Source organism: Amblyomma mixtum, chromosome 2 (genome assembly GCF_055824585.1).
Source record: "Amblyomma mixtum isolate Tamu chromosome 2, ASM5582458v1, whole genome shotgun sequence".
In the NCBI taxonomy this organism is placed as follows: domain Eukaryota; kingdom Metazoa; phylum Arthropoda; class Arachnida; order Ixodida; family Ixodidae; genus Amblyomma; species Amblyomma mixtum.
This window is the reverse complement of record NC_143013.1, coordinates 8,054,732-8,066,199: the sequence shown is the minus strand read 5'-3', so window position 1 is coordinate 8,066,199 and position 11,468 is coordinate 8,054,732. Positions and strand designations below refer to the sequence as shown.

The 11,468-nt window shown below is 45.4% G+C and overlaps 1 protein-coding gene across 1 annotated transcript in view; it reads right to left on the bottom strand.

The window, feature by feature from the left end:
• Positions 1-4,883: 4,883 nt before the first annotated feature.
• LOC149358329 (uncharacterized) overlaps positions 4,884-11,468 on the bottom strand; it is a 63,938-nt gene continuing 57,353 nt past the window's right edge. Inside the window, exon 4 of the mRNA XM_089570384.1 lies at positions 4,884-4,900. Within this exon, the coding sequence (XP_089426510.1) occupies positions 4,895-4,900 (6 nt within the window). The 3' untranslated portion in view covers positions 4,884-4,894. The remainder of the gene's footprint in view (positions 4,901-11,468) is intronic.

Genomic DNA, 11,468 nt, shown 5'->3' with positions numbered 1-11,468 from the left:
CGCCACCCAGTGCCGTGGCGGCTTGCCGCTGTGCCATCGGCGGAGTAATACGTATGCTTCGTCTCACAAGATGTTTGCAGCACTACGGAAGGCAGAGCACTCTCGTCCAATCAGGGCTGCAGGAACACAAAAAATAGTCCCTGGAATATTTGAGCAGTGTAGGACTATTAATCAAACAATGAGCACAGCAATTGAAAGCATAATGTGGACTAAGCCGCCGCGGTGGCTCAGTGGCTATGGTGCTCGGCTGCTGGCCCGAAAGACGTGGGTTCGATCCCGGCCGCGGCGGCTGAATTTCTTTGGAGGAGAAATTCGAGGCCCGTGTACCGTGCTATGTCAGTGCACGTTAAAGAACCCCAGGTGGTCGAAATTTCCGGAGCCCTCCACTACGGCGTCTCTCATAGCCTTAGTCACTTTGGGACGTTAAGCCCCATAAACCAAACCAAACCATAACGTGGACTGGTAGATTTAGGTGGTATAGAGTGCTTCAATCACTGGTAAAATTAACAAAGCCCGTACGAACACAGCTCTGCGGAGGCTTGCTGCGAGGTAGTGATGCATCGCCATTTTCCAACATGGCGCCGGCCGAGTCGGTTGTGTCGTCAGTGTGCCCTACACCGACAGTGCGCTGTTTTTCTAAGCAGACCATCGCAGTTGGCTTCTTGAAGTGCTTCGTGTCGAGAACGGGGGCAGTTCAAGTACGAATGCGCTCACCAAGAGGAGGGTAAAACTCACTCAGGTGAGCGAGCGAACGCTTTACCAGTGGACAACGCAGACGTTGAAGGCGGGCCGAATGTTGTCCCTGAAGAAGCCGGCTGCGTTACAGCGATGGACAACGCGCCACATCATTCTGTGAAGCAGGATAAAGTGCGGCGGATGAGTAGCCTCAAAAAAAGACATAGACCTGGAAAACGGGTCGCGTGGAGTAGCGACATGGTGAAGGCCGAGCTCATGAAGCTTGGCAACAACGTGAACACAGGTGGGGACCGATACCGTGTGGACTGCAGCGCCGAAGCTGCTGGCCGTCTCGATGTGCGCCTGCCACCCTACCACTGCCAATCGAACCCGATAGAGTTTGTTTGGAGCGATGTCAAGGGCTTCGTCGCCAGTCAAAACAAAACGCTTAAGCTCTAAGACGTGGAGCCTCTGGTTTGGCAAGGCATCATGCAAGTGACTACTGAGAAATGGAAGAATTACGTGCAGCATGCTATTAGTGAGGAAGATGGGATGAGGAAACTGGACCATGTCATTGACGATGCTGTTGACCAAGGACCATCTGTTGTTGTCAACCTGGACGACGACACAAACCAGCAGAGTTGAGTGGAGTTGTGATGAGCCCCATTAATGTGCTAACGTACGCGCGAAAGTCGGAGTACCCTCGCAGCGTCTCTCATGAGATATTGCAGACACCGTAGCAGACGGCTCCGGATTAATTTTGACCGCTTGTGCGTTGACTTTAACGCAGCGCATGGGGTTTTGCATTTCGCCAACATCGACATTCGGCTGCCCCGGCCTGCATTTGACCCTTGCATTTGCTTAATAGTGTAGTGGCCATGCTGGAATAAATAAATTCATTCAAACATAGCAGGAACATTGAAAATAACTGTGACGTGACAACAGAGGAAATGATACAAACAGGTGGCGACAGAAAAAAAAAAAGAAAAAGTGGGGCCAGTGCGTCTGGAACGGGCGTCTGCCTGTACAGAAATAAACAGACATCAAGCGCCCCCTGCTAGATGTAGAAAGAAGCTAATTAGCAGTACGCCTTCTTTTATATGGAACGAGCCACCTGATGTCCAGCCAGGTGGATCGAGCAACAGGCGCGTAGGAACACACTAATGTAGTGCGCGCCATCCTGATTGGACGAGAGAGCTCTACCTTTCGTAGTGCTGCAAACATGTAGTGAGACGGAGTATAGTAGCAAATAGTCCGCGCGTATTTTGCGACTATATTATCTGCGAATGAAACTATTTATTCGCGGAAACCAAAAAGACAAAATAAAGCGAAAGCAAAGCTTCCACGGGACTGGCTGAAGGCACTCCACACATTGGTCGACTACGCCCACCGTACGGGGGAGAAGTCAAAAAATAATGGCGGGAGCCGGACGTTAATTCGATTGAATTAGAGAAATCGGCCACACAAGGCAATAAGTCGCAGCTTCTAACAATGCTCGGAACGTGTTCAGATTTTTCTTCACTGCACCTTTAATAATCAAGGTTCGTAACAGTAACAGTTTAGAAGATAGCTATTGAATATTGGTTTATCGTCTTGCTAGATAGCACGTAGTAGCTGCATTCTGATGTACTACACCGCCGACAGTGCGAAAAAAGTGCTTTTCGAACACAGAAAGCCTATTTTAGAAGAAAAAAAGATGTGTAAAGTCTGAAGTTGAACACTCACTATATACATCCTTCGCGGTCGCGTTTTGCTAGTTTCCCGGCAGCTGCGCACCACTGCCTGCAGGCTTCTCTAGAGCGAAGGAGTTGCTATGAAGGTTAAAACATGCAGAAAGTGCAAAATCGAAGCGGCGGAATGTCGGCGCGAGAAAAACGGGTTTCCACGGGCCAAACCAAAGATACGGTTTACGCGAGACGACTGCGCTGCATGAGTGAATTCAGCGGGGAACTACTGATTGCGACCGCAGGACGTTGATTGGCACGGTGCTGGAGGTGCCGTGGAGGACAGCTGCGAGCGTACATCGACCGGACATCCGGAAACGCGACGTACGCGTCTGGTTTTTTGTTCCTGGATAATTGTTTTAGCATCCTCTCATATCCTGATGTCCCGTAAAAAAAAAAAAAAAGGTCTGCCTAGTGTCTTTCTGATGTGTGCTCGCTGCGGTCTATTATGGTATTTGCAGCGGCATGCCTATTAGTATAACGATATAAAATGATCATCATAAAAGGAAATTGTTTACAGTGGCTGCGGTCCTCATCGACTCTCTCTGCACTTTCCCCATGTTTGTGACATGCAATATTGCTGTAGCACCGCGTGAACTGCACAATGTAGAACTACGTAGCGCATTCAAGACGGAGGCCAGTAATTAGAGAAGACTCGCTAAGTGTTAACGGTTCCACTTACCGGATTCTCGCAGACTTTTGTGGCAAGTGGCCATCAATTCGGCAGTTGCAACGGACTGTGATAATTGGAAGTGGTGAGCCATTCGCACAAGGAGAGTAAATTCCAATGATTGTCTGCAGCCTGCACCTTACGTTGCTCAGTTGTAGCAAGGCGATATGGACCAGCTGGCAAAGCAATAACTAGAGCTAGTGAATTTTACGTTGTGCAGTGCGCGCGCTAATACAGCAACAATACAAGACACGAAGATGTTGACAGTGCAGAGAGAGACAATGAGGAGTGCAGCCGCTGTATTGTGCGTACTTTCATGAATGTGCTAGATATTATGATACGAAAGGGCACGCTGCTGCAGGTGCCTGAAAGACCGCAGCAAGCACACACTGGGCAGAAATGCGAGCCACACTGCGTACGCCCTTTTTCACTTTTTTTTTTATTGAACATCAGGATATGAGTGCATTAAAAAAAAAACCGTACGTAGCGTTTTCGGATGCATTTCAGTATCAACATGCTGCTGCAGGTACCGTAGAAGTCCGCAATAGCAACCAAACACCGGCCAGACATCCGAAAGGCATCACGTACCCTTCTTTTTTTGTTTGCTGGACGTTTTGTTTTTCATGAACGTTCATGGAACAAAACGTCCAGTAAAAAAAAAAAAAGAGCGTGTGTACATGGTGTCTCTCGGACGTCTCGTCAGTGTGTGGTTGCTGCGGACTTCTGCGGTGCCTGCAGCACCGTGCGCACTCCTCCGTCGAATTCGGAACGATGGGAAAGAAAAAAGAAACTTCCTCCCCTGGGGACACCTCCGCAGGAGCGACGGGCATCCGCCCTCTGGATACCCGGGGGACAGCGAGAAGAAGAGCTGTGCGAAAAAGCACAGATCCTCCCCTTGTCCTCCACACACGGCGGCCGAGCTGTGACGCTGGTGGGATCACCAGCCGCAGTTCTTTCGACAGCGATCCGCTGTGCCTGCGCTGGGAATCGAACCAAGGTCGGTGGGGATATTCGCCCAAGCATTGCCAACTGGCGCGCTAACCACTCGGCTACCGTGCGGCTCTGTTTCTTGTCGGCGTCCGCGAGTGCTGCTAGAAGGGAAGCGAAGAAGACCGAAAGCGAGCATGCGCGGGGATGCGGTTATCTCGTCATCGGGTGTGGAGCGGCCGCACTAGGGCGGAAGTGCGATAGCGCGTGGGGCACCAGCCCCGTCATGGTGGTTCGTCCGTGCAGATAAAAGAAAGGTCGGAATGCCAAAGCCGCAACTTGAAACACGATCGGTGCGATTGTTCGGCGGTGAAAAAGGTAGCCGCGCGGCGAGGCAAGATGGCCGGGAACCTTTTGAACGGGTATGGCTTTGTTGTAGGTGTAGAAGCGCAAGCCAAAAACTTGTGGGATGCTTTAGCGTACGTATACAGTAGCACGCAAAAGCGTTGGAGGGTTGTTACATTTGGGATTCCTGGTGCCCCGTATCGGTGAGATTGACAGGTCGGGAAGGGACCTGTCGGTAATGGCGCGCGCAAAGGAGCGTTGTTTCTGTGAGCGAAACGTATGTAACCTCCTGGTAATTAATGAGTCGTGAATGGCAGACACTTTCTGGCATGTGCGTGGCCTACCGCACAGAGATGCTGCCGTACTAATAATGGCAGTGTCACGTGCATTGAATGAGGAATGCGTCACCGGAGTTGTAACGACCATATGTAATCACCTCCCTCGTAGGCAGTGGCACGGATGGGAGGAGCGGAGATTTCAGTCCCAGGCCGAGGACAAGGAGGTGCGTGGACATTGGTCGTGGTGGGGCCACTACCCAGCGCGGAGTGCTCTTTCACACCTGCACGAAGGGACAGCAGGATATAAGTTACTGCAAGAAACACAAGGTTGCAACGGCAGTGCCATCGCGAGAGACCACTTCAAATTCGCAGGAGTTCGTAGGATTTCAGGTGCTAGACAGAGTGTGATGCGTCTCATTTATTCATTATACACTGTTCATTTTTCATTTGAGGTACTAGACAGTGTGATGGGTTTCATGTATTCAGTATACACTGTTCATTTTTCATTTCAGACACTAGACTGTGGAACTGGTCTCTTTCGTTCAGTATACACTGTTCATTTTCCATTTCAGACACTAGACTGTGTAACTGGTGTCATTCGTTCAGTATACACTGTTCATTTTCCATTTCAGGTACTAGACAGTGTGATGGGTTTCATGTATTCAGTATACACTGTTCATTTTCCATTTCAGACACTAGGCTGTGTAACTGGTGTCATTCGTTCAGTATACACTGTTCATTTTTCATTTCAGGTACTAGACAGTGTGATGGGTTTCATGTATTCAGTATACACTGTTCATTTTCCATTTCAGACACTAGACTGTGTAACTGGTGTCATTCGTTCAGTATACACCGTTCATTTTCCATTTCAGGTACTAGACAGTGTGATGGGTTTCATGTATTCAGTATACACTCTTTATTTTCCATTTCAGACACTAGACTGTGTAACTGGTCTCTTTCGTTCAGTATACACTGTTCATTTTCCATTTCAGACACTGAACTGTGTAACTGGTCTCTTTCGTTCAGTATACACTGTTCATTTTCCATTTCAGGTACTAGTCAGTTTGATGGGTTTCATGTATTCAGTATACACTGTTCATTTTCCATTTCAGACACTAGACTGTGTAACTGGTGTCATTCGTTCAGTATACACTGTTCATTTTCCATTTCAGGTACTAGACAGTTTGATGGGTTTCATGTATTCAGTATACACTGTTCATTTTCCATTTCAGACACTAGACTGTGTAACTGGTGTCATTCGTTCAGTATACACTGTTCATTTTCCATTTCAGGTACTAGACAGTTTGATGGGTTTCATGTATTCAGTATACACTGTTCATTTTCCATTTCAGACACTAGACTGTGTAACTGGTGTCATTCGTTCAGTATACACTGTTCATTTTCCATTTCAGGTACAAGACAGTTTGATGGGTTTCATGTATTCAGTAACACAGTTCATTTTCCATTTCAGACACTGAACTGTGGAACTGGTCTCTTTCGTTCAGTATACACTGTTCATTTTCCATTTCAGACACTAGACTGTGTAACTGGTGTCATTCGTTCAGTATACACTGTTCATTTTCCATTTCAGACACTGAACTGTGGAACTGGTCTCTTTCGTTCAGTATACACTGTTCATTTTCCATTTCAGACACTAGACTGTGTAACTGGTGTCATTCGTTCAGTATACACTGTTCATTTTCCATTTCAGACACTAGACTGTGTAACTGGTGTCATTCGTTCAGTATACACTGTTCATTTTCCATTTCAGACACTGAACTGTGGAACTGGTCTCTTTCGTTCAGTATACACTGTTCATTTTCCATTTCAGACACTAGACTGTGTAACTGGTGTCATTCGTTCAGTATACACTGTTCATTTTCCATTTCAGACACTGAACTGTGTAACTGGTGTCATTCGTTCAGTATACACTGTTCATTTTCCATTTCAGGTACTAGACAGTTTGATGGGTTTCATGTATTCAGTATACACTGTTCATTTTCCATTTCAGACACTAGACTGTGTAACTGGTGTCATTCGTTCAGTATACACTGTTCATTTTCCATTTCAGGTACTAGACAGTTTGATGGGTTTCATGTATTCAGTATACACTGTTCATTTTCCATTTCAGACACTAGACTGTGTAACTGGTGTCATTCGTTCAGTATACACTGTTCATTTTCCATTTCAGGTACTAGACAGTTTGATGGGTTTCATGTATTCAGTATACACTGTTCATTTTCCATTTCAGGTACTAGACAGTTTGATGGGTTTCATGTATTCAGTATACACTGTTCATTTTCCATTTCAGACACTAGACTGTGTAACTGGTCTCTTTCGTTCAGTATACACTGTTCATTTTTCATTTGAGGTACTAGACAGTGTGATGGGTTTCATGTATTCAGTATACACTGTTCATTTTCCATTTCAGACACTAGACTGTGGAACTGGTCTCTTTCGTTCAGTATACACTGTTCATTTTTCATTTGAGGTACTAGACAGTTTGATGGGTTTCATGTATTCAGTATACACTGTTCATTTTCCATTTCAGACACTAGACTGTGTAACTGGTGTCATTCGTTCAGTATACACCGTTCATTTTCCATTTCAGGTACTAGACAGTGTGATGGGTTTCATTTATTCAGTATACACTGTTCATTTTCCATTTCAGACACTATACTGTGGAACTGGTCTCTTTCGTTCAGTATACACTGTTCATTTTCCATTTCAGACACTAGACTGTGGAACTGGTCTCTTTCGTTCAGTATACACTGTTCATTTTCCATTTCAGACACTAGACTGTGTAACTGGTGTCATTCGTTCAGTATACACTGTTCATTTTCCATTTCAGGTACTAGACAGTTTGATGGGTTTCATGTATTCAGTATACACCGTTCATTTTCCATTTCAGGCACTAGACTGTGGAACTGGTCTCTTTCGTTCAGTATACACTGTTCATTTTTCATTTGAGGTACTAGACAGTTTGATGGGTTTCATGTATTCAGTATACACTGTTCATTTTCCATTTCAGACACTAGACTGTGGAACTGGTCTCTTTCGTTCAGTATACACTGTTCATTTTTCATTTGAGGTACTAGACAGTTTGATGGGTTTCATGTATTCAGTATACACTGTTCATTTTCCATTTCAGACACTAGACTGTGGAACTGGTCTCTTTCGTTCAGTATACACTGTTCATTTTCCATTTCAGACACTAGACTGTGGAACTGGTCTCTTTCGTTCAGTATACACTGTTCATTTTTCATTTGAGGTACTAGACAGTTTGATGGGTTTCATGTATTCAGTATACACTGTTCATTTTCCATTTCAGACACTAGACTGTGGAACTGGTCTCTTTCGTTCAGTATACACTGTTCATTTTCCATTTCAGACACTAGACTGTGTAACTGGTCTCTTTCGTTCAGTATACACTGTTCATTTTTCATTTGAGGTACTAGACAGTGTGATGGGTTTCATGTATTCAGTATACACTGTTCATTTTCCATTTCAGACACTAGACTGTGTAACTGGTCTCTTTCGTTCAGTATACACTGTTCATATTCCATTTCAGACACTAGACTGTGTAACTGGTGTCATTCGTTCAGTATACACTGTTCATTTTCCATTTCAGACACTAGACTGTGGAACTGGTCTCTTTCGTTCAGTATACACTGTTCATTTTCCATTTCAGACACTAGACTGTGTAACTGGTCTCTTTCGTTCAGTATACACTGTTCTTTTCATTTCAGGTACTAGACAGTGTGATGGGTTTCATGTATTCAGTATACACTGTTCATTTTCCATTTCAGACACTAGACTGTGTAACTGGTGTCATTCGTTCAGTATACACTGTTCATTTTCCATTTCAGGTACTAGACAGTTTGATGGGTTTCATGTATTCAGTATACACTCTTTATTTTACATTTCAGACACTAGACTGTGTAACTGGTCTCTTTCGTTCAGTATACACTGTTCATTTTCCATTTCAGACACTAGACTGTGTAACTGGTCTCTTTCGTTCAGTATACACTGTTCATTTTTCATTTGAGGTACTAGACAGTTTGATGGGTTTCATGTATTCAGTATACACTGTTCATTTTCCATTTCAGACACTAGACTGTGGAACTGGTCTCTTTCGTTCAGTATACACTGTTCATTTTCCATTTCAGACACTAGACTGTGTAACTGGTGTCATTCGTTCAGTATACACTGTTCATTTTTCATTTGAGGTACTAGACAGTTTGATGGGTTTCATGTATTCAGTATACACTGTTCATTTTCCATTTCAGACACTAGACTGTGGAACTGGTCTCTTTCGTTCAGTATACACTGTTCATTTTCCATTTCAGACACTAGACTGTGTAACTGGTGTCATTCGTTCAGTATACACTGTTCATTTTCCATTTCAGGTACTAGACAGTTTGATGGGTTTCATGTATTCAGTATACACTCTTTATTTTACATTTCAGACACTAGACTGTGTAACTGGTCTCTTTCGTTCAGTATACACTGTTCATTTTCCATTTCAGACACTAGACTGTGTAACTGGTCTCTTTCGTTCAGTATACACTGTTCATTTTTCATTTCAGGTACTAGACAGTGTGATGGGTTTCATGTATTCAGTATACACCGTTCATTTTCCATTTCAGACACTGAACTGTGGAACTGGTCTCTTTCGTTCAGTATACACTGTTCATTTTTCATTTGAGGTACTAGACAGTTTGATGGGTTTCATGTATTCAGTATACACTGTTCATTTTCCATTTCAGACACTAGACTGTGGAACTGGTCTCTTTCGTTCAGTATACACTGTTCATTTTCCATTTAAGACACTAGACTGTGGAACTGGTCTCTTTCGTTCAGTATACACTGTTCATTTTTCATTTGAGGTACTAGACAGTTTGATGGGTTTCATATATTCCGTATACACTGTTCATTTTCCATTTCAGGTACTAGACAGTTTGATGGGTTTCATGTATTCAGTATACACTGTTCATTTTCCATTTCAGACACTAGACTGTGTAACTGGTGTCATTCGTTCAGTATACACTGTTCATTTTCCATTTCAGGTACTAGACTGTGTAACTGGTGTCATTCGTTCAGTATACACTGTTCATTTTCCATTTCTGACACTGGGCAGTGTAACTGGTCTCTTTAGGGCAATTTGCCCTTTTCCTGTTTTGTTGCCTCTTTAGGTTAGCGCACCACGATTACCTGTGAGCGTTCATTGTTCGCGATATTTTTTCCGCTTCGGTCCGGCTGCAAGGGCCAGAAATCTGTATTATATTTAATAAACAGTACACAGTGCTTCAACACTTTGGCTGAATGTGTACAGCGATGTACTCCGTGCCATGTTGGTCCCATCAACGCTTACATGGCACCAATCGAGTTTCAGGTTGCGGCTTTCGCATTCCCAACTCTCTTTCATCTGCACGGACGAAATACCATGACGGGGCTGGTGCCCCACGCGGTATCGCACTTCCACACTAGTGCGGCCGCTCCACGTTCGACGCGTAGCATGTTTCTGCTGGCACGCCCGATCTCGAGATAACCGCATCCCCCCCCGCATGCTCAGTTTCGGCCTGCTTCGCTTCCCTTCTATCAGCACTCGCCGACGCCGTCAAAAGCCAGAGCCGCACGGTAGCCGAGTGGTTAGCGCGCCAGTTGGCAATGCTTGGGCGAATATCCCCACCGACGTTGGTTCGATTCCCAGCGCCGGCACAGCAGATCGCTGTAGAAAAAAAACGGTGCCTGGTGGTCCCACCAGCGTCACAGCTCGGCCGCCGTGTGTGGAGGACAAGGGGAGGATCTGTGCTTAAAAGCACAGCTCTTCTTCTCGCTGTCCCCCGGGTATCCAGAGGGCGGATGCCCGTTGCTCCAGCGGAGGTGTTCCCGTGGGAGGACGGTTCTTTTTTTTTCCTCATCATTCCGCATTCGCGGGAGGAGTGCGCACGCTGCTGCAGGCACCGCAGAAGTCCACAGCAACCACACACTGATGAGACGTCCGAGAGACACCACGTACACACGCTCTTTTTTTTTTTACTGGACGTTTCGTTCCATGCACGTTCATGATAAACAAAACGTCCAATAAAAAAAAAAGTGTTCGTGGTGCCTTTCGGATTTCTTGTCAGTGTTTGGTTGCTATTGCGGACTTCTACGGTACCTGCAGCAGCATGCTGGTTGATACTGAAAGCTAACACTCCGATTCCGAATAAAATATTGCAGAGGACACTTGAGCTCCACCTTGAAGGTGGCGCGATAGCATACCGGGTGTTTTTTTTGAGAGGTTCAAAATTTTTAAAGAAAGGTAAATTCCTTTAGATTTATTTTAACCCTGGGGCTATACCGAGGGCTACGGCGGACAGCAGGTAAGAGGCAAGCTACTTTAATTAGTTCGCTGATTAACTGAATACGCTAATTAACTTTTATTTTAGGGGATATGTTGTATTAGCAGAATTGTAGATCGTCTTCCAAACAGTCCAGCCAAGAAAAAAGATTTTCATGCAAAAATTTTTTTCGCGCGTAACGAAGCGAGAAAAAGTCACCCTGGTAGGCAGCTTCACACTGTAACACAGCGTCTGTGAGCGCCTGTGACGTAGCTCGCTCCGCCCTGCACTTTGTGTCAATAGCCGCATTTGTTTTTCCAGTCCCGGACTACTTGCTGGCAGGTCTCGGCTTCCGCTCGGACAGGAAAAGCGTCATGGTCACATGACCTACTTCCCATAGGCTGCTTTCGACCACGGCGCCAGAGTCGGGCTCCCCCTCGGTTACCGTACAAGGACGCTGTCATCTGCTAGTAGACGATGCAAGCCACGGCCACTACGACGCCGAAGCAACGCCGAAGCTGCG